Raw genomic sequence first — 24,249 nt, forward strand, 5'->3', positions numbered from 1 at the left:
GCAGAGCAGATGGGAAGAATCCTCTCCCATGCCATAGGTCCTACTCCATCCATGGCCAGCAGGAGGAAAACACTAATCCAGGATGAGAACACTGTGACATTAAAATATTCTAAATTATTTTTAGAAAGAATTCTTTTGTAAAACTAATGAATTACTAGTGGTTTATAATTTCCTAGAGCTGCAAGTAAGCAAGTAGCCTTGAAGGACTTGTCAATCTGATGGTATGCTGACACTGGAACACTGTCTCTCTGGATAAACTTGTTGAATTGACTTGTCCCATTGGGATTTTTGGGAAGGGTGTTAGTATGGCTTGGGAAATCCCCTTAAAATGCCTCTGACTAATGCAGACTGGCAGGTCAGAGAAGGACCTTTGTCCAAGGAAGGTGGTTGGGAAGGTACCAATTGGCCCAAGGTGGTCGTGGAAGGTACTGAGAAACTGGGAAAAGAGGAAGGAGAGAAGAAGAATAATTAGAAAAAAGGTGTAATATAAAATTTGAAACTAATACCTAAACCCTCTCTCTGAATGTGAGAACTTTACACCCGATTTAGTGACAAAATCCTGAAGTGTTTGAGCGTCACGTTGGGGCACGATGCAGCGTTATATGGTAATGACATTACAGGCTATTTTTTCTCATTGGAAAATCCACCCATAAGCTCTGGAAAACATCATTGACACTTGCATCTCTTGGATAAAATCCACTGGCAGGACAACCTGCGGCCTCCCATCTCCAGGGTGATAGTGGAAGGTTTCTGCCAGGATGTGGCAGCCAGCTGGGAGGGTGGGAGCCAGAGATAGTGCACAGCTTCAGTGCTTTGTTGTTTGGTTTTTTAAAGTATTTCCTTTGCAGGTACATTTATAGAATTAAAGTATAAAAATGAACCTTTACAACAATGTTCAAACTACTTTTAAGCCAGCTTTTCCCCTTTTCTGTTGTAATCAAAAATGAAAAGATTGCATTTTTCACTCCTTTTCTTTAAATGTTGCCTTTAAAGATATTTCTCCTCCTCCTTAATTGTACCTAAAAATCATTAAAAAACCTTTCTTGCATGCTGAAGCCAGAGTGGTGCATTGACAATCTGAGTTCTCCTAGGGAAATGACCCAGGAGAATGAGAGGATTTTAATAAGATGTTCAGATAAAATATGAGTGTGGAAAATGACATCATACTTCTCCCGCCCAAGCATGATATAACACTCCTGGATTCCAAGTCAGGGATTAAACCTGACTCTGATATCCTGCAAGAGTACTTTCCTCTGGGTGTTAAGCCTCTGTTTTAAAAACCCCTAATGCTGCTTGCCTGAGCCCATGGCCTGTGAGCCAAGGGGGAGCCCCAAAGGCTGCTCCGTCCATCGCAGACGCAGGACGTGGATGGAAACCACATGTGTTGGGTCACAGCAGGGAAGGGAGTGCAACAGCAGGAAATCACAATTCCCCACACACACATGGGTGACTCGGGACTCACTGTTCCCTGTAGGGGCTGAACAGAGTAGTGGATCAGTTCTGGGTCATGAAAAGCTCAGTGTGAGCTGTGCATGTGCTTTGGGAGCCCCAAACTCTCCCATGCTCTGGGGGCAGCAGGAAAGGGGGATTTTGTCTCTCTGCCCCGCTCAGGTGAGACCTCACCTGCAGAGCTGCCTCAGCCCTGAGGTCTCCAACATCAGAAGGATGTGGAGCTTCTGGAGAGAGTCCAGAGGAGACCATGGAGAAGCTCCAAGGGCTGGAGCCAGACTGGGAGAGCTGGGAGTGCTCACCTGGAGCAGAGAAGGCTCCAGGAGAGCTCAGAGCCCCTTCCAGGGCCTGAAGAGGCTCCAGGAGAGCTGTGAAGGGACTGGGGACAAGAACCTGGAGTGACAGGACAAGGGGGAAATGGCTTCCCACTGTCACAGGGCAGAGTTAGATGGGATAGTGGAAAGGAATTCTTCCATGTGAGGTGGGCAGGCCCTGGCACAGGGTGCCCAGAGCAGCTGTGGCTGCCCCTGGATCTGTGGAAGTGTCCAAGGCCAGGCTGGATGGGGCTTGGAGCACCCTGGGATAGTGGAAGTGACCCTGTCTATGGCAGGGGGTGAAATGAGACAATCCTTAAGGTTCCTTTCAACCCAAACTATCCTGTGATTCTGTGATCCTCACACTATCTCACATCCATTCCCCCTAAAATGGTTCGTGTGCTTCTGTGAATTCCTGTGGTTTCTGAGGAAGTATCTGAGTGTTCCTGCAACTGCCCTCTCCTTACTCCTTCCTGTCACTAGATGGATGCACACACAGAAAACGAAGTGGAAAACCTCAAATAAGAACAACAAGAACATATTTTGTGTAGGGTGTGTTGAAGATCTAGCTATTGTGTCCCCACTGGTGGCAATCAGGTTTGGGAAAGGACAGATGGGAGACCCACCACTCCCATCCCCATCCCCATCCCCATCCCAGGCCAGAGCCTGCTATTTATTTTTAGAGATGATTTCAAGCCTTTGATATTGTCACTTTGCAGCTGATGATTGGAACACGCTGTGGTTCTGCTTTTCAGAAACAGCCCCCAAGTACAGCCAGGAGCAAAGGAAACCAACACAAATCTTGTTAGAGATTTTCTCTGAGTCCCAACTGCAGAGCCAGGTCGTTATGAGCATAATCTTCCTAAAAAGGTTTCATTCAGAGCCTTGAGATTTGGGTGCTGCAGTCAGAAAGTGTCATCTGTAGCAAATCAAAACCTGATTTTGAAAATGAAAGGAAAAATCCTCTCTCTTCCTGAAATTAAACCCTTCCAGGAAACAAGGCTGCAGTTTTTGCTTCTCCTGTGGAGAAGATGATGAAAGGAGACACATGGAACATCCCTTAGGGAAAGATGCTCACACAGAGCCATCCTGAGCCCACCACAGAGGGACAGGAGAACGAAGCCACCAGGCAGCCAAGTTTGAGGGGTCCACTGATGACAAAATGTATTTCCCTCCACCTTACTGCATCCAGAGTCTCTTCTGCCAATGGCACAAACTGAGCTCCCACTCCACCCATGTTTCCACAGTGAAACCAGTACAAAAACCAATTAATAAATTACTTTGTGCCACGAGAAGAAGTTGTGTGACCTGATGTGAGGAGGCCACATTTAGGGAAATTTGCTCAGCATTTACAGGCACAGCTTACTGGGATCCTCACCAAGGAATCCAATCAATCACCAAAACCAGCCCTTGAGCCTTTAAAAGCCAAATCCTGCCTTTAGATTGGTCCTTCCCAAACAGAGGGCAAGTGTAGACTAACTCATTCTGCCAGTGCACCATTGTCACCATTCCAGGTTATTTTTACCCCCAAAGAGAAGTTATTTCTCATCACACCTCAGCTGTAAATGCTGTAGAGGCAAAGTTTGTGCAACAGACCCTATCCAGCCATGGAATTTTTACACCTCCTCTTCCTTCAGCCACTGAACAACAGCTCTGGGCTGAGGAAAAAAATCAACCTGAATTTATTCAGATTGGGATTACACATGAAAATCCCATATTCCAAGCAACTGTTCCAAAACAACATCCCTTGCTAACTAACCCAGGAACAGCTTGTCTGCATTCCCTGAAATTTTTTTTTCACATGATTTTAGTAGAAATTTAGGTAACTACAAGAACGCTGTGACATTAAAGTGTCTTTTGAGTAATCAGATGTAATTAAAAGAATCCTTTAAAGAGCTGAGAATGGATTTGATTTGAAAGGGCAGCTGGAGTGGGCTATAGGCAGAGCAGTTCATGGAAATTCAGCATTTCCCTTCCTAAAGTCCTGATCTTTGACTTTGTTTAGGAATCTTGGAATCCCAATGTGTTCCTTGTTTTCCCAGATATCAGTGCCAAACAAATAGCAGGAACACAGTTAACACACAGGAATTTCCATGGTGGCATGGAGCAGAAGAGTGACTGCAGCAGCTTTTGCACATGAGGATGTGCATTTCCAAGAGAAAAGTGAGGAACCTCATCCCACAGATAGGTTTCTTTTGAAGTTCCAGCCTCCCAGGTTGCCCTCATGTCCTGAAGCAGAGACATTTGCTTGGCTCTTAAAAGCTTTGTGGGGTTCCAGTTTTATTCCATTAATATTTTCCTGTGAATTCTGAATCCACTCATCAACGTAGCAGCTCTTCAAAGGGCTCCTGCTGAGCTCCTCACGTTAATAACCCGTGGTGACAAGCAGTCTCCTCAGCTAATGGGTTTTGGGATAAGTAGGTGCTTCCAGCAGTTCTGCTTTCTATTCCATTAAGTCTCCCTATTCTTGTACTTCAGAACTGAGAATTTTCATTTCTTCCTGCTGTTAATTATTTTGCCTCCTTCTCGTTTTTTCTCCTTGAATATTTTCAGGTTTGTGATTAATTGCAACAATGATATTTTCCTTTGTTGGTATTTTTTTTGTGTTTTGGGTTTTTTTAACATCTTAGGTAATGTTCTGCCATTTGGCCCTAGAACTCCATTTCCTCTCCCTTATAATGGACTGAAAAATGCATCAGCCAGTCCCACTATAAGCATATAGGGAATGAAACATCACTCAGTTCTTTGCTGTAGTAAAATACTTTTTTGCCTCATTACAGTTCAGTCCACAAGGCTTCTCTACCTTGTGTCTCTGCCAGTTAAATGTTACTGGGCTGAAAATTGAGTGTTTGTGCTGATAATGAGATGTTCACCCCGATTTCAAGTCCCTAACACTGTGGTGTTTATCATCCCAAGTAACCATCCTCTGATGGTCATTCCAAGTGTCTTGTATTCCTCAGCAAAAATTCATCCCAGCTGAAGAACGTCCAGGTAAAGTGACACTCAGTGATGTGAAAAAATAAAATCTAATGATTCTGTGGCACCAGAAGAGAAAGACGTGCCTGGCCCACCTCTCCTGGGCAAAGGTTCTCTCCTCTCTCCTTCTCCCAAAGGACACAAATCCAATTCTCCTCCCACTCCAAGAAGTCTCTCTGGCTTTGCTGAGCCAGCACAGACCCAGAGACAATGAACAAGAGAGGATGAAAGTACAATGAAAGCAAAGCTGTGGAGACCTCAGCAAATGCTTCCAGAAGACCTGGACTTTCCTCTCCTGCTTTGCTGGCACTCACAACACAAGGTTCAACGCTTGTTCCCCCCTGCCTAATCCTGCACACTGCAGATTGTCGGGGGCCTGTAAATTCTGGTTTGTAAATCTGACCTGAATTGCATCACTGCTTTTCTAACTAAACATGAGACAATTTCACATGACTTACAGCTGCACCTGTTTATGCAGAATAAAAAGCATTTCACAGGTTTAATTGTAATTTGGGTGCTCTGGACACAGTCACAGAACAGTTCCATGGCTACGTAACAACAGCATGGAGCACACGGCTGCTGAAGGGAATCTGGCCATTTGAATGAAGACCATGATCAAGGAGTGCCAGACAGGTTTGGCTTGGAAGGGACCTTCAGGGTCATCCACAGCTCCACTCCCTGCCATGGGCAGCTTCCACTGGCCCAGTTTGCTCCAAGCACCATACAACATAGCCCTGGACATTTCCAGGGATCCAGGGGCAGCCACAGCTGCTCTGGGCAACCTGAGGGCCTCACCACTCTCACAGGGAAGAATTCCTTCCCAAAATCCCATCTAACTCTGCCCTGTGGCAATGGGAAGCTGTTTCCCCTTGTCCTATTCCTCCATTCCTTGTCCCCAGTCCCTCTCCAGCTCTCCTGGAGCCCCTTCAGGCCCTGGCAGGGGCTCTGAGCTCTCCCTGGAGCCTTCTCCTCTCCAGGTGAGCACCCCCAGCTCTCCCAGCCTGGCTCCAGAGCAGAGGGGCTCCAGCCCTCAAAGCCTCTCCATGGTCTTTTCTGGACCTCTCCAGCAGTTCCACATCCTTCTGATACTGGACACCTCAGGGCAGAGGCAGCTCTGCAGGTGAGGTCTCACCTGAGTGGGGCAGAGGGGAAGAATCCCCCCTCTCCCTGCTGCCCAGGTTATGGGGGAGCTCAGGGCCACTGGCCCAACATCTGCTCCCCAACAGCTGCTTGCACTGCCTTGCTGCAGGTACAAATCAGTCCCTTTCAGTTCCTCTGAGTTTTCAGACACCCATTTTCCACTTACAATTCTGATCACACATTCTGTTAAATACAGGGTGTGCTTATAATGACATCACATCAAACAACCAGCTCCCACCAGCTCTCCAGAATTAAAGGAAGGCAAGAATCAGGCTGGTTTTTGACCAAAAAGTTGTCTCACATCTTTTATTTCCCTTCTGTTGCACAATTTCACATCAGAATTCTCCCAAAAGTGTGAATAAATTCACGTTCTAACATGTCCTTGATCACAAATGGCTTAAAATTCTAAAGATCTGTTAAAATAATGTCTATTAGTAAAGTCACTTGCTTAAGAAATACCAATCATATTGGTTAAATGAAGTTAAGGAATTGAAAACATCATGGAATTTTAATTTTTTTTTTCTGGAGAAAAAACCCAGGGCTCACTAACAGATGTATTTATTTTGATAACAGTTTTTTGTCTCATCAGATGAAGACCAGGTTAAAAATGCAGAGACTGGTGAAAAACAAAGAAGCAGGTGCTGGACACCAGCCTGACAAACAGAATAGATGGGATGGAAACCAGGCAGGGATGCTCACAGAACTCAGCCACAGGCTCGTCTCCAGCACAATGGAAAGGGGATGGAACCACCAAGCCAGGTGGATTTGAGAGAGTTAAATGAGTGGATGAGTCAAGGCATATTCTAAGGCCTTGGAGACCTGCACTGAGTAGAGATGGAAAAAAGCTGAAATCCTTGGATTATTTAGATAGAAGCAGGAAGACAGACGTGGCCCAGGAGGGCAGTTCCTCACATGGATTAAGATGATACTCAGATTGCAAACAGGATCAAGAGAAAGATTTTTAACAATCCCCAGGTTCCTCACAAAGATGTGACTGAAGTGCTCTGCTCCTGCATGTTCCCTACAAAACATCAGTCAAGTCACTGGATATTTAGCACATCTTTTTTTGGTTTTTTTTTTTTTGAATACCTGAATTATGGCTTGTGGAACTTTCCTACCTCAGTGTAACTGCAAAAATGCACACAATAATATATAAAAAAAGTGCCTGAAGTCTGGAGTTGAGGGGCACTTCAGGAAGGAAACAGCAACCCACAGTAAGTTACTTTGCCACCATTAAAATCCCATTTTTCCCTTTATCAACTACGTGCCTGCTGCATTTTATCTTATTAAGGAGAAGATAGCTGTGGCTGCAGGGATGCTCAGTGCTCAAGACAGATCTGAATGAAAATAGTGCAATCTCCACTACTACCACTGATGGCTCTATTGCTCCTGTAGCCTTTTCCAAGGATCCTTCCCATTGCTAAATGAAGTGGAATTCTCCAGCTCACTGTTACCAAACACAACACTGTGATTTCTCTGGAAACCCATGAAATGCTGCTGGCTCCATTAATGCACCATCTTGCTCCTGATAAAGTCTTTGACAGCTGTTTTGGACAACAGGCCAAGACCTCATCACACGAGTGCAGCCTTTTGTGTCTGTGCAGCCTTTTTCCCAAGTTTATCTATGGCCTAAAGCTCCTAAAGCTTTGCACTGGCCCAAACTGCGCAGTTGTTTCGAGCACTGCATTAAAACATCATTCAGTGCTACAAAAGGAACCATGGATGGTTCCAGGATGCAGCTCCATGGCAAATGAGCCAGTGTGGCTCAGGAGATAAGAGGCAGCTGCCAGAGATGAATATAAGCATTATTTATATTGAATTTCTATTATTTGTTTATGGATGTGGTGCTGTTGATTGCCAGAGGTGCTGGAGGTGCAGCCAGAGAGGATGGCAGTTCCCCTGCAGGGTCTCAAATCAAGCCCATGACTGCCATGGTGCCACAGCCATGAGAGGTGAAACAAAGTAGTCTTGATTTCTCCCTGCAAAACCAGACCTCCCCTTGACTGCCTTCTCCTTAATTTCAGAAGAGCTGTAGCTCCAGTGACACGGGGGTGTTAATAGCATGGTCAGACACAACCTTTAAACAATAAACTGTGATTAACTGAATGATGAGAAAAGCTGAAGGCACGTAATGCTTTGTAGGCTCTTTCTGAAAAACCACATGCTCATCCCATAATCCCTGTAACATGCCAAGGATGGGCACTGACTACACACCAAGGCTTCCACGTTGAAGTTTGGCTCACAGCTGTTTATTTACTCCTGCCTATGGCTCTGCTTGAGCAGGTGCTGCTGCCACACACCTTGAACGCTCCTGGGTAAAATAAAGTGAAATGTAATCTTCTCTCTGTTGGGAAGAACTTGCTGAGCTGAAGATGACAGCACCAGCAACTGCTGGCACGCAGGAGGCTCTGATTTTAATTGCTGGAATCCTACCTCCACACTGGACTGCAGTGTTACATTTAACCCCTTACCTGATCTAAATCAAAGATTCACAGACTGTTTAAGTTGGGAGAGGTCTTAAAGCCCATCCCATTCCACCCCCTGCCATGGGCAGGGACACATTCCGCTATCCCAGGTTGCTCCGAGCACTCTCCAGTCTGGCCTGGAACACTTCCAGGGATGGGGCAGCTGCAGCTTCCCTGGGCACCCTGTGCCAGGGCCTTACCAGCCTCACAGGGATCCAATTCTTCCCAATATCCCATCTAACCCTGCCCTCTTTCAGTCTGAAGCTATTTCCCCTTGTCCTATTACTCCAGGCCCTTGTAAAAACTCACTCTAGAGCCTTTTTGTAGGCTCCCTTCAGGCACTGGAATCCAGTTCTTGGATTCTCCAAGATCATCCAGCAGAATAATTATATGGGGACAAGAATAAAAAAATCTTGACTTTTTTAAGAGTAACACAGAGTTTTAAACTTTAAAATGGCACTTTATTCCTGAGGGAAAAGCCCAACTCAACTCCTGGGGCAAAGCCATCAAGAGGAAGTCCTAAGAGAGGAAGTACAGTGTGAATAAACTGACAGGAGGTGGTTGCCAGTTGCAGCTTCTCCAACACTGCTGGGAGAAGAGAAGGTTTCAGGGAGACCTCAGAGCCCCTTCCAGTGCCTAAAGGGGTTCCAGAAGAGCTGGAGAGCGACTGGGGACAAGGCATGGAGGGACTCTGGACAAGGGGGAATGGCTCCCACTGCCAGAGGGCAGGGTTAGATGGATATTGGGAAGGAATTCTTCCCTGTGAGGGTGGGCAGGCCCTGGCACAGGGTGCCCAGAGAAGCTGCAGCTGCCCCTGGATCCCTGGAAGTGTCCAAGGTCAGGCTGGACAGCGCTTGGAGCAACCTGGGATAGTGAAGGGTGTTGCTGCCCATGGCAGGGGTAGAATGAGATGAGCTTTAAGGTCCCTCCTAACTCAAACCCATCTGTGATTCCATGATGTCCATCCACAAGTTGTCTCCACTTTTCAGTACCTTCTACCCAAAACTTGCCAGAATAAAAGATGCAGTTTTACCCAAATTATTGCAAAGATGAACAGAACCACAATCACTCTGATATCAATTCATAGCTGAAGGAGAATGTTTCAAGCTAGCTGCCAAGCATTCAAACCACTGTTTTTTTTAAAAAAGCCCCAGATCACAGGACTGTTTCCAATCAGCACACAAGAAGAAGGCAGGAGCATGCAGCCAGCCAGGAATGTGACATCACTGCAAATCCAACAAAGGCGGTCTCTCCACGTGCTCTGGGGCTGCAGCCCGGGAAAGGGGAAGAGAAAAGGCTTGGAAAACAAAACTCCAGCCTCAGCTCTAAAGCCTCCAAAATACCAAAGGGAAGGATCCCTTCAGGCCAATTCTGCCCATGCAAGGCTATTAAGAGGGTTGGCAGTTATCACAGTGCCCTTGAGGGCACAGATCTCTCAGGAGCCAGGCTGGGATCATGGAATGATCACACTCACTTCCCATGAAAAGCATTTCTGCACCGAGTTGTCATCTCCACATACTCCAACACTGATGAAAGGGAGCAGGAAATGTCAGCCCCTGTGCCAAGCACAGAAAGTGAAAGCACAGAAACGCACGTGGGAACCTCATCAAAGCTCAAAACCTATCCCAAACTTAAATCTTAAGCTTTTTACATGGAATCCCAGACAGTTTGTGCTGGAAGGGACCTTAAAGCTCATCTCCATCCATCCCCTACCTCCAACCATGGGGAAGCCCCATCCCACCTGGCCTTGGACATTTCCAGGGAAGTAGCATTTATCACCTCTCTTGCAGCCTGAAGACTGGTAGATCCAACCTGCTCTTCTTGATGGAGTAAAGAAGCAAGGACATGCCAAAATGACATTATGCAATCCTTTTTTTGAGAGCCTGTGGAACAGTCTGCTCCAGACAAACTCCACTGAAACTTTCAGTGTACCAAGCTATGAAAAAACCCACAGGCATCTGAAGAATAAAAGAATTGCTGTGTCCATCAAGAAAGGCAGCTGCCCATGAGCTACAGAGGTCGTGGTGGGAGACCCATGTGTGCAAATCCTCAAACCCTCAATGGCTCCATCCGTTGGGGCCAACTACAATGCTCCTTTGTTAAATACACAGGAATAACCAGCCTGCTGACTCCCAATAGTCCAGTGAGTCATGAGTGGGGATTATCAGCCATCAGTAGTCATTGTGAAGTCCCAAAATGTCAAATGAATTCCACTCTTTCTTCTTGGTTCAGACAGGTCTGAATTTAAGTCACTCCTCCCACTCTCTGAGCCAGAGGAAGACCAGGAGAAGGCCTCTTACCATGGGGAGGTTCAAGTTGGAGCATCTCAAATTCTGCTCTGTAAGCAGTGAACCTGCTCCAACAGCTGGAAGTGCTCCAGGCCAGGTTGGATAGGGCTTGGAGTAACGTGGTCCAGTGGCAGGTGTCCCTGCCCACAGCAGGAGCTTTAGGTCCTTACCAACCCAGCCCACTCTATGATACCATCATTCTAAGAACCCTCCAGCAAAAGGGTAGTTATAGCTCAGTTTTAAACTGTTCTAGCCATTCTTTTAATGTCTGCTCCCAAGATGGAGGAGAAAAGTAGGAACACCACATTGATTAACTGTCCATCACAAAAACCCTTGTGAGAGTTTTTGAGAGCCCTCATGTGTCCTTTGTCAAGGCACATTTCACCTTTGCAGAAAGGCAACGCTTCACTTCTAAATATTAAAGCTCAGTAATGGTTACTGAGCTTAAACACACCCTCAAAATGGGAGAAAAGATACTTTTTTACCCCCTTGGAAAAGGAGTGAAAATATCTCCAGCTGACCTCAGTGACAACACAATGTGTTTATTTATTTGTGACACAACAGGCTGCTCATAGATGCTGTTCAAGGTGCTGTGAACTCTCACCCAACCCTACAACAAGAGGGAATGGAGGGACCAAGTGTGGTGCGATGCTCAGTGTTCCTTATCTGAGGGATACAAGAATATTGGAGGCAGAAATAGCCAAAACAAGAACAGAACTTATGTATTTTGAAAAATGTAAGAGGAAAAATTTGTTTCTCTTTCCCAGCCACAGAATAGAATTCAGAATTCCTGAATATCCCATTTAGATGCCATATAACTACACCAGCATCTGAGAGACTCTGGAGCTGTGGCTTCTCCAAAGCATCACACAAAGTCCCAGGTGAGGGGTCTGAGGAAAAGCTATTGGGAATCTCCTATGGAGATCTGCAGCTCCTGCCATACAAGAACCAGCACTGACACAGGCACTCAAGAAGGCAGTAAAAATCTCCTGGAGTCATGGGTCAGCACTCTGCTGTGGAATCAGAGCTCCATCTTAAGGGATGACATCTGGAGATGAACCTGCACCCACACACATAATGCCCAGCTCTGCTCTGGACAACTCTCACACAACCACAAGTCATTAAAGCACTTACAAACCATCAGAATAAAGTACAAACCTGCCTTCCAGGAATGGAATAGAAGAAAAGTCAATAATTTCCTAGATTAGGACACCCATTAGCTTCTCCTACATTATTTTGACATAAATAAATAAAAAGTGAAAGAAACTCTGAGTGTGCATCTTAAAGTATTGAAAACCATTCCAAGAGCTGCCTTTTAATGACAAACATCATGTACTGACCTCTGCCAATTTGTATGGTAAGATCAGCTTCTCTCCCACTGTCACTGTCTTCCTGGTCACCAGGGCCTCAAACAGCATCTCTTCTTTCACCTAAAACAAAAGTACACATGTTAATGATTATTCTAGTGATTTTTTTATTTTATTTTAAATCCAGTTTAAAACATGATAACATTTAAACTTAAAAAAAAATTAAAATTCAGTGCAAACACACTCAAATTTCAAAGTTTAATTAAAAAAAAAAAATTAAACCACTTTGCCAGTCCTTGCAGAGTTAAATTCAATGGGTAAAAACATGCCATTGGGAGGAGCCAACTCAGCACATAAATCCAGCATCAGAAACCTAACACCAGGGTATTCAAAAGAACCTGATTTTCTGCATTCAGGCATCCTGGTTGTAACAATTTCCCATTGCTTTCCTTATTTCTGGTGTGGCTCCTCCCTCACACACTTTCTCTTGGCAAAATAAGTCAACTTTCTAGTGCTGTCAAGATGAAATCATACAAATTACTCTAGAATAAGCCAAGCAGTGTCATCAGTTTCAGAGATATCCAAGTGAAGAAGGTTTTTTTTTTCACTTTTAAGGGTGGGGAGGAGTCAGAAGGAGGAAGAAACCCTTGGAAAAGCACCTGATATTTACTCTGCTACTGGCACTGGATGTTTACTCCCTGAAGCCCCAGCTCCTGGCAAGGTGACAGTCTCTAATCAGCCCTCACAGGTTTGCAGAACAGAACTCAGTTGTGTAAACACAGACACCTCAGCAAAGAGGAAAACGGTGCTGACAAATTAAGTGGTACCTGTGGCTGCTGCGGAAAAGCCACTTTCCCAGTCAGCTTCAAGACCCTCCTACTTTGAGGAATTCAGAAGAATACAGAATACATCACTTAGACCTAAAGACTTTGAGTTGTTGATTAATCTTCACTAAATTTCCAAGTCAAAAATGACATTGTGAATCTGGGTGAAAACCTTGGAGCTCAGAAATGATGGATGTGGATTGACACAGAGAAGCTACACTGAAGTCTCTACAAACTGCTTATCCTGCCTGAAGGACTCCATGCAGGCACCAGAGCTCCTCTAGACATCTCTGATTGTTCAAAATCCACGTTCCTGAGGCCACCCAAAGCCATATTTTTATCACAGGGAAAGCATTTATGATTTGACATGGAAAATGGGAAATGTGGAGGTCTAACAATTGGACTTAATGATCTTAGAGGTCTTTTCCAACCAAAACAATTCTATGTACGTATTTTGACTTCAGGGTTTAATTCAGGAATGAAGAGGAAGTGCAAACAAGACAGTGGAAAGTCAGGAATCTCAGAAACCATAGCAATAACGATGCCCTTCTGTACAAAAATCAACTTCTGCCAAAACTGATATCATGGGAGTCTCCCTGATAAAATCCAGGGAGTTTTTATATAACCGATTCTTCCTGCAACAAGAACTTGTGGCTGTGGAAGTCAGAATACATCAAGTCACCTGTATATGATGTCACCTGCCAGCAAGGTGTCTGTCACTGGAAATGACACTTCAAGGTTCATTTCTTTAGAGATCAGCACTACTCAGGAGCCCCCAGTTCCTACAATCTGATTTTACCTTTCAAAATCAAGCAGGGAAAAAAAGAATCTCCTGGTTCATCCAGAGATCCACAGCAAGACTTCACATTTGGTTTCTATTCCTCTACATTCAGCAGATGATGTGATTTTGTAATTTCCAGCTCTGCAGACACTATTCCAGCAGCTCTCGACTGCGGGACCATCGGCTGCTCTCCCTCAACTGCACAGTTTGGAACAAAAGTGAGTTTCACACCATCCATTATCCCACTTCAGGGATGCTGCAAACCCACAGCCAGCATGCTGGCTTTTTTTAATTATCCAAGGCAATAAGACAGAGGGGTGTCAGATGGTTCCTAATCAAAACAGTCCAAAGAAATATTCCTCAACAACATAAACACTTCCAAGTCCCAGATTTGTCAGCAAACACAGGGATTTTAAGCAATTTAAACAACTACCCACGCCATCCCTCACATCCCCATCTCACGGTCACTCTGGTTCTTTCTCCCCTGCTCTCTGGACGGAGGGAACCTGTGGATGTGCATCCTTCACCTCCTGACCTGGGGAGATCCCACTGAAACATCTCCTTGTACAAAACCACTCTTGGCAAGGACAGGAATCCCTGCATCTCCCCAGGCCCCTGCCTACAATTGCCACCCAGTGGAGCTTGATCTCGATTCCTTCCTCGCCTCTGATGAGCACCATGGGTGCAACCAAATCATCCTGATCTGCACTCAAGGTCACAGTGTGAAAGTAGCTGACTCCTGATGCCAGGGAGGAGCCACTGGAGCTTTCTAAAGATAAACTCAGCATGTGCCGATGACTAAGGACATGGAGATACTTGCAGCTTCCCCACATCCTACACTTCCTCCTCCATGAAACACTAAAATAGGGACACCCATTGGTGCAGAGCAGTGAAGAGGAGAACACCACTCACTCCTTTACTTTGTGCCTTAGGAGTTTCACTCTTGGGTCACATTTCATGGATTTTTGCTTCCTGGTGCTAAAGGGCATGGCCTGCTCTCCCTCTTAAACACGGCAACTCCCGCAGGAGTTTAGATCTCTGTTACAGGGACAAAATGCAGATTTAAGACTTTGTTGCCACAAGTGGGCCCAGAGAGGGCTGGAGACCTCAAGCTCCATGAGCCAGTGAGGGGTGAGCAGCAGCACCACAGCTGGGAACGTCAGCAGGGAGCCAGCAAGGGCTGGGCTGGAGCCAAGGCAGGCACAGACTGCTTCTCCAGTAATTCTGGGGTATTATGTTAGAGCAGCTGAAGAAAAATGAACCATTTCCAGCTGGAGAGCAAGAAAACATCAGGTTTTGTCTCTCCTTCCATATCTGAGAAAGGGATTACAGTGCTGAGTGCTCACTCTAAAGATGCCTCGTGTGGAGTAGCTGAAAATAAATTCAGATTTCTATCAGCTCTTCTTGGAAAAGAGCTGAACCTTTTCCTCAGACTTTCTTTCAAATAACCAGAGAGTTAAAAAGGATGTGAGGGAACAGCTGGAGCTGAGGGAACAGCTGGAGCTGTGTTAGGGAGGTTTGGGTTGGATATTGGGAAGAAGCTCTTCCCTCAGAGGGGGCTGGCACTGCCCAGGCTCCCCAGGGAATGGTCACGGTCCCAAGGCTGCCAGAGCTCAGGGAGTGTTGGGACAATGCCCTCAGGCACAGGGTGGGATTGTTGGGGTGTCTGTGCAGGGCCTGTGTCTCCACAGGTCCTGGAGTTACACTCAATGGTATTTGTGGATCCAGCTCAGCACATTCTGTGATTCTCTGAAGTTTTCTGTCCCTAATTCTGGCTCAAAATTTTGCATCCAATGATGATATCCATACTCATTGCAGGGATGTTGGACTAGGTGAACTTTGGAGGTCACTTCCAACCCAAATCATTCTGTGATTCTACAAAACATCATCTGGAAAACAAATCCAGAAGAAAAAGCTGGAAGCAAGCAAGCACTGTCTGCTTCATAATCCTCACCCCCTCCCCCAATTAATTTCCAAGACATTTATCACAGGAGGAGCCCCAGTGCCTGTGGGATCCCTCTGGGAAGCTGAAGGCCATTTTTTAGTGGAAGAAGAACTTGTGCACATAAATCTCCAGGAGAGGCCAACTTCAGCTCCAAACACAAATGTGCACTGGGAGATCTGGCAAAACTAATTTAGGGCACTTGATAACTTGTATTTACCTTTATTTGCACTGAGGTTAGGTATTGCACTGGTTACCTAAACCTAAAAACTGAATACAAAACTGCTCCACTGAGCAAAGACAGAATTTATCTCCTTCTTCAATGCTCCATCCATGGAAATAATTTCCCATTTTAGTAAACACACACAATTAAAATGTTCCTACTCTTCCAACAGAAATCAAAAAGTCTCTTTTAAGGTCAAGTAGATAATTTCTAATATATTATTTTTGTTAATAAGCCCACAAATGAACTTTTCCAAGCTTTTCCCCCAGAAACACAAAGGTTTACCCAGTTTCACACAACCCTCTATGACTTCTGCCCAGGCCCTGGGATATTTTCAGTGCTTGCACAGGACTCCACGTCTGCTTGATCCATCAGGCAGCCTTGACATCACTCCTTAGCACAGTATTTCAGCAGAGTTTAAACAAAGGCCCTGAAAAACCTGCCAAAAGCATCACATAATCCACATGCTATGTCTATTCCTGAAAAAAAAATAAAAAATGGAACTGGAGTTTTACTGTAAATGAAACAATGATCTGCAGAGTCTGGCCAAAATCCTATATTGCAGTTTCAACAAATGCTGTTCTGGATGGTTTAATAAAGCAAAACCAGATTGGGTGGGGTTGTTGATATCTAAGAAAAAGCAAACCCATTGTAGATCATCATCTCCTCCCAGATTTCTTCAGAAAATCTCTGTATTAGCTTCTTTTTATAGGGACACAAATGTCATTACACAGAGTGAGAACAGTTGTGCAGAGGTGCTGCATTAACTGGTGCAGCAGGGAAATTCCCCCAATTATCATTAGAGGTTCCAACAATAAACCAACCAGCTAATGAGAATTTGGGCCAGACTGCCCTTCACAGTGGGAGAAGACAGAAATTTTGCCTGTTCCTAATTTCACTCAGGCTGGTGGCTCCCCTCCTGCCCTTGGAGGCTACATCCCCATTGAGCCAGGCTGGAGCACCTCTGCATCCTCTCTTGGCTGCTCTCAGAGATGGCCCACACAGCTCTGGTCAGATTTTTTCCTTCTCTTTTCCATGTCAAACCTTGACTGAACAAATCCAGTGAGTCATTTGAGTATAAAAATCAACCCAAAAGTTCCTCCAAGATAAGGAAGTATCAGATCACAGTTTCTTCCATCCTTTTGCTGTGCTCTGGATGGTCCCACCACACAGCCAGTGACCATATGAAAGGAAGCTCAACTCTGTCAACTTATATTTACTTTTATTCTGAGATGATTTCTCAGTTATTAGTGTCTAATGCCAAGATCTGGAGAGGGGATTAACAACTTTTCAAGCCAATTTGTAATTTTAGCAACAATGGGAAAAGCAAAACTGTTCAGTGACCACAAAAAAGGAGAATGTAACAAAAATAATTACCCAAATGAGATAAAATACAAAGTGTCAAATGTTTTAACCAGTATTTTGGGTCTCTGGCTGAGTAGAACTCATTGAACTTAATGTGGAGAGTTGTAAGTAGCCCTAAAGAGTGGTGGCTGCTCTTTGTAATTATCTGTTTCATCTGTTTGAACCCTTTGGTTCTTCCTTTGGGCCAAACCTGAATAAGCAGCAACATCTGTTGAGGTCTGCAAAGAGAAACATGGCATTTCATAAATGCCAAAAAATCAAGTCTAAAAATGAGATTATTTGCTTTATTTCAGTGGGTCTATTAAAAGGTTTATACTTGGAGGCAGCAAATCCTTCCAGTTCCAGTTCCAGTTCCCAGTTCCAGGGACAAACAACACCACTCACCCAAAGCCAGTGGTGCATTTCATCAGATCCCACTTCAATGCAGCAAGCATTGTCCTGATCTAATTAACACGTATTTTATGTTCTAGATGGTCATTTAATTTGCAAAAAGAATTGCCAAGATGAAAACAATCTATCAATTTGCTCAGCTACATCAGATCCCAGTGGTTTGGTTTGTTTGTTTTTTTCCCAAATGGTGAAAAACAAATATTTATTTTTACATCTTGTTCACACTGCCTGTGGGTGCTGTTCCAGCCCGTGGCATTAAGGCACTGTTGGATTGACATGGCTCAGCCAATGCCTCATTTCACAGAATTATGTGTAAAAACCACCCCACGACCTCCCCACGTGCAGATGTTGCAGAAGGGTTTGTTTGCAAAGGCAAAGACCCAAAGCCTGGAACTTTTTCAGATCTCTAAGTCGCTCTCTTACTCAAAACTTTTTTTAAAAACAATTACTTAACTGACTTGGCCACATTTGACAGAGTAAATCCACAACATTCTCCTCCCCACTTATATTTTCTTCCTGTTTATTTCTGCAATCTCCAAGGCCAAGATGCAAAGAGCATCCAGCTGCTCAGACCATATTTTACAGAAGCTTTCCCCTCCCTAATTTCAAAGCATTGATGAAGTGCCATGAAAATCCCTGAGAGCCAGTTCCCAAGTTCTGTAGGCAGGGAGATAACACAACAGTTTTTTAATGGAATAAATGGGAAGAGCACCACGTGTACACCAAAGAACAAGCTGCCTTCTGATCCTACCATAAAATCAGCACAAATTCACCTTCCAGACTACCCATCATGTACAAAAGGGTAAAGATAATTGTTGCTATAATCAACTACAAGAAAAACATTTCAGTTGCAAGAGGTTTAGGGCATTTCAAGTGAAGTGAGACAGCAAGGGGAGCTTCTGGCAACCTCAATCCATGTCAGGAGGTTTTTGAGCTCAGCTCTTGAAGGCTGAAGGCCAGCAGGACAAGTTGGCTCATTCAAGACTTTTCTCATGAAAAGAAGTAACACAGCTCCATAACCTGCTTGGGCTGACAGAGCAGATCTCCCAAGAACTTATTTAATGCTTTTGCACTGATCTGCAGAGCTGAACACGGCCTAAGTGACCTACAAACCCTTCCCAAGGGACGCCAGCACAGCAGCGGCTCACAAAGGCCAAGGTACCAGGTCCTGAACAGCAAAAAAGCAACAGATGCACCAAAGAACTCCGTAACAGGCCCATAAATAGGGACTAGAGGGAAGAGATGGATCTCCAGCATCCCAAACCCAAGCCTTGTGGAATCTGGCAGGTGAAAACAGACAAAAAACACGGTGAGGGAGCTCAGCACCTCCTACAGCCAGCAGGGAACCAAAACACGGGGCTGTGGTTGTACAACAGCTGAAGTTCCTCAGACAGACTTTGGAACACATTTGAGGAGCACCAGCTGATGGCTGGCAATTGAAGACACTGCCGTGCTGGACAGCAGGTTTGCTTCACATCTGCACCCTGCAACCTTTCACATTTGATCACAGAAAGAGGGTTTTCAGCCAATGAAACCTGAGGGTGAAGAGCAGGGGCAAAAACCCTACATGAAAATCCTCTTTAAAAAAGTTCCTGTACCTTTTCCCTGACAAACATGAACAGCCCATCGGCATGGAAACACACAAGAACTTAATTTTTAATAAAACTGGAAATAAACTGCACATGTTTTGGGTCCTGAATCAGAGGTGGCTTGTTTGGTGTGACAGTTTCAGGAGGGAAAGCAGAGCCTTACCTCCAGCAGCTCTGACACAACAGGAAGTATTTCAGGGTTGCAGATATCGATGGAGTCATCCCGGTACGTCTTCTTCTTGTACCGGATGTTCCCCAGGTGCAGGATTGCCGACAGCAGAGAGAAAATCCTAAACAGACAGAATTCATTTTCACTTGGGTTTTTCATAAAGTGAACAAAGAAGCAAATTTCACCCCCAAGGGCCATGTCCCTCTGTGGATCATTCTTCTAATTTTCAATCCAAAGCATCCACTTTGGCTCATGTCAAAAAGATTTTTATTTAGTCAAGTACCAAACTTGCATTCATACAGTTTCCTTGAAAGTTCTTTAACACATCAAACACACAGTTACAAAATTACAGCCCATGTAAGAAAAATAGAAATCCTTCAGTAATCTTGATATCCAGATTAAATATTCATCATACAATTGCATAAATTAAGGGGTAGACTGGGAGTAGCAATGCAGGTGATATCTCTCGGTCCTCTGGGACACGTGTTTTTGTCACCTTCTTGTATCTAGTCCCAGCCAGGAACAAAAGACTGTCTAAAACAGCAGAAATGCTTTTATAATATCTAAGCAACTGAGACAAAGAAAAAAGTATTGCACTTCAAGTAAATTTATCCAACCAATTTTTCTGTTTTAGAGGTAATTTGGTCATTTGGAAGTTATCTCCCCCTCCAGAAAACCACAGGATCAGACACTCAAAGAATATCCTGGGTTGGAAGGGATCCACAAGGTTCATCAAGCCCAACTCCTGAGCCATGGCTGACTTCAGCTATAAACCCTGTTTGTCTCTATTTCTACACTCTCTTGGGAGCTAAAAATGAATAAACCCAAATGTGATTCCTAGCTATGCCAACAGCTTGTCTGGACAACACAGCTTCACCTCTCCAAGTCCTCCCTTATGTCCAAAACAGGGATACCCCATGTTCTGCTATAAAGAAATTACTTTTTAAAGTATAGTAGTAGTTAAAACATCTTTCCTATATCTCAGCTGAAGGTGGTTCCTTATTTGTGCTGCAGTTGTGTAACACCAAGCAAAATAAATCTGCTCGTGAAGAATCCACTTTATTTTTGACACGCAAAATTCACCAGGAGCAACTTGTGTGCCAAGAAAAATCATTGCACAGCAAATCAGAAGTGAGAATTTACTGCCTCACCCGACTCTGCTCAGTCCTGACACTTCCTGATTGCTTTGCTCAGGCAATTAAACCACTCAACAGGCTTTAGACAAACCTCATCCTGAAACCTGATAAAGCAGCCTCTGACACAGAACATATTCACACAACTCTGGGTCCTTGGCTTTATCAATGTGTGTGGGGAAGATAGAGAAAAAGCAGTTTTGATTTCATAATTGATTTGTTACAAGTGAGGGATAAAGGACAAGCTTCTGAAAAGTCTCAGTTGTATGAAAATATCTCTGAGGTAATTTTTTATGCCAAGTTCTTCCCAGCCTACTCAAGCCTTTCAAACCAAAAATCAGCACAGGAGGGATTATTTTGTGGTTTTGGTTGGAGATGACCCCTTATGAACCCTCTAATTCCATGGTACCAGAGGTGCTGTAACCCAGCTGAAGTCCAGTTTTCAAACCAGCATGTCCAGTGAATTAGTGAAAAAGGCCAGTGGGAAATGAGTCTACAGACCTAGAATTGCATGCAAAGAGTTAAGTTTGATGAGGGATAATGAGGACTTCTGATTAAACCAGGCTCTGGATTCATGACATGCAGAGGGAGACGTGATTATTCATGAACACTTAAGAAATACTTCAAGATGTCAGCTTCTGCCAACGCTCCATTTGCATGAAGAGAATCATTAAATAGAGCAGTGAGCGAGGAATCACAGAATGGTTTGTGTTGGAAGGGACCTTAAACTCATCTGGCTCCATCCTGCCACAGCCAGGGACACCTTCCACTAGACCAGATTGCTCCAAGGCCCGTCCAGCCTGGCCTGGGACACCTTCAGGGATGAGGCAGCCACAGTGTCTCTGGGCAATGTCCTGCCAGTGGAGGTGACATTAACCAGGATCATCCCCAAGCCATTAAAATGGAAAATAAACTCACTGTCTGCGTGTCTTGGGCAGAAACCCCACCATCTCCATGGCGAGCTGTAGCCGCTCAAAGTCGTGTTTCAGGTCCTCCCCTTCCACGGAGAAACAATCCTGTTGGATTAAACACACAGAGGAAGCACTGACACAAATTAACACCAGATCAGCTCCAGACAGCCAAGTCAGTGCTCTGTAAATATCACTGAGTGATCTCCAGGTCTTTTATCAGCAACATTTCCAACCTGGCACTGGAAATACAACATTTGTGGCTAATATTTTCTGGAGATACAACCTTGGTTCCCAGGTTTGGCCTCTAAGGAAAGAGGAGAGTCACCCCATTCCAACAGTACAGGGAGAGTTGGTCAGTGTGGGACACCTCATAGACAAAAAGAGTGGGAAATAACAAGATGAAATCTGTTCCACATTTACAGGCAGTTTACTCCACATTCAGTCTTATAACTAAAGAGGGAAAATAAGTTTTTAAATAGAATCCAGATAACTTCATGTAAATGATCAGTGGATCATTTTGTGTTTACAGGTATCAGTGGATCATTTTCATTTAAAGCTTTGCCTTTCCTGTGTGGGAAAGGCAAAGCTTTAAATATATTTTTCAGTAACTTTATTTGAACTACCAAGAAGTTATTTCAAAACTGTGAGAATCTGAAATCCAGGATATTTTATACTTTTGGATGCTCACATGCCTGAACAGTTGAGTTTTTCCCTTGATATCAGTCACTGACATGTTCAGAAAAATCTAGTGACATTCCAGACCCACCCAAAGCTGTCCTGTACCAATATTTAAGGAACAGAAATGCTCTTTAAATGAATATATAGACCATTAATGCCAAATTTCTTCCACTTTGGCTCACTGTAGGCCTCCCATGGATCATTTATTCTTATCTCTCCCTTTCCAGCTTATATTTAATATTCTACCCATTGCTGCCTATAAAAACTACCCATCTATGCATCAAGATGAATTTATTGTGTAGCACACAGTATTGTGCTTTTTTAAACCTTAGAGTATTTTGCTAATGCTTAAATCAAGACTTTTTACAAGTAATTAGAGACTTTTAACAAGTTAATCCAAGTGTAAGTAAATATAAATAAAAATTCTATAAAATTTTATAAAAAGTTTATTAGAATAATACAAATAAAAATTGTAGCTGCAGTTGGAATTAATTAAGCAGCTGAATGCACATAGATTATTTTGATCATCTCCTGAACATCTTATTTATCACACAAGCAAATGTGCAAAAAATTTTGCACAAATAATTAGGAATCTGCATTACTTGTACTCACTGAGAGTACAGAAAATGAATTATAAATACAGAATATACAGAATTAAGATATTTTATAATATCAGCTTTGTGTTTTACAGCATTTAAAGTCTCACAACCGTATCAACAAAGTTCTTCATCCCACTCCAGAGCATCATTGCAGCCATAGTTATAATTAGAGTGGAAAAACTTTACTTAAGATATAGATTTATTTGCATTATTTATATATTTAAATGCTGATATTATTATTTATTGTATTGTTTACATATTTTAAATATTTATTGCAACATAGCAGACTCCCACACAACTGCACTAAAAGCCAGAGATGTGCAGTTGGACAACAAAATCGAAATTTTTTTATCAATTGTCCTCAGAGATAAGTTAATGCTCCATGGGCAAAGTGATTTTGGAGCTGTTGAACAGTAAAACCATTTAAAACCATGCACAGCATCGATGAAGGCAGGGATTGAAATTCCAGAAGAAAAGACCAGCCTATTTTAGGAAATAGTCATTAGAAAAGGGCAATTCCACCTTCCATTAGGAAGTGATCTGAAACGACCCTGCTCCAGAGCTCTCCAAAGGAACACAACAATGACATCACCAAGAGCAGGGACACCACAGGCACTGATGGCTCCCACCATAAAACCTCAGGATGAGACCTTGACTCTCCTGAGCTCCAACCCTGGCTTCCTCATCACTGCCCTTCCACTGAGAACTCAGCACAACTTCCCACCCTTGTTCTGGCAGGACCTGGACTTGGCAGGACAACACCACCCCCACAAATCCTGAAATTAGGCTGGTTTAAAGCTTTTTTTAAATACACCAAGTGCTTTTAGTGGCACTCCACATTCCAGGAGATATTTTCATTTTTCTGGCATCATTCCTCCAAAATTAAGTCACGAGTCAACAGCAAAATACCCCGGACAACTCCGAAGTAGCACAATCTATGCCGAAGGCAATTTAATTAACGATTTACATAACAATTGCCCGACTCATTAATCCGCATGGAAAGACAAATTCTCTCCTTAAAAGCGGATGCTCTCTGCAGTGTTCCAGCACAGGACTGCTTCCTAATGGATGATAAATGAAGGATAATTATAAAATAGAGGAGTGTCCTTGATATTGGAGCAGACAAGCGGCACAAAGTCCATCCCCACAGACCTAACTTGCCGTTAATATCCTGCCAGAGCAATTAGTTTCCCAGCAAAAGTGAGTCCCCCTGCTTCCTGCAGTCACATTGAAGTGATCCATGGATTTCCATGAAAAATTTGAAGGGGATAAAACAGAGTTTCTTTATAAACTTGGGGTCTGCAGCAGGCTGAGTCCTGGGTATGGGGAGAAGGCCAGTGTAGGCTTAAGAGTGAATCATCAACTGAAGCCAGTTGATTTACCAGGACTGTGACAGAAAATATCCTGTATCCAAAAATTATCCTATAGATAATTCTATATATAGAAAATATCCTATCCAAATAGAATCATCCTGAACAAATTAGCGAATCAACAGCCAAATGGTAATGACGTGGTTTTGTCGCGCAGGATAAGGACACAGACGTGGCAGCCCCCAGGCTGGCAGGGTGTTCTTGGTCATACCAGGAGAAGGTACCAAATTTCAGGGTTGTTTTAATTTTAATTCCTTCAGCAAATTGTCCCAACCCATTCCTAAAGCAATTAAGGGCTTTCCAACTTATAAAGGGCATTAAGGTCTACAACAGCAT

The 24,249-nt window shown here is 43.9% G+C and overlaps 1 protein-coding gene across 12 annotated transcripts in view; it reads right to left on the reverse strand.

The window, feature by feature from the left end:
• Positions 1–24,249, reverse strand: part of MYO9A (myosin IXA) — a 171,949-nt gene that overhangs the window by 77,946 nt on the left and 69,754 nt on the right. For all 12 annotated transcript variants that reach the window (XM_015639046.3, XM_015639048.3, XM_015639051.3 and 9 more), the window contains 3 exons: positions 21,274–21,371; positions 19,217–19,343; positions 11,973–12,062 (listed from right to left, as the gene is read on the reverse strand). In XM_015639046.3, coding sequence (XP_015494532.1) covers positions 11,973–12,062; positions 19,217–19,343; positions 21,274–21,371 — 315 coding nt within the window. The remainder of the gene's footprint in view (positions 1–11,972; positions 12,063–19,216; positions 19,344–21,273; positions 21,372–24,249) is intronic.

The sequence above is a fragment of the Parus major genome, chromosome 10, assembly GCF_001522545.3.
Source record: "Parus major isolate Abel chromosome 10, Parus_major1.1, whole genome shotgun sequence".
Classification (NCBI taxonomy): Eukaryota; Metazoa; Chordata; class Aves; order Passeriformes; family Paridae; genus Parus; species Parus major.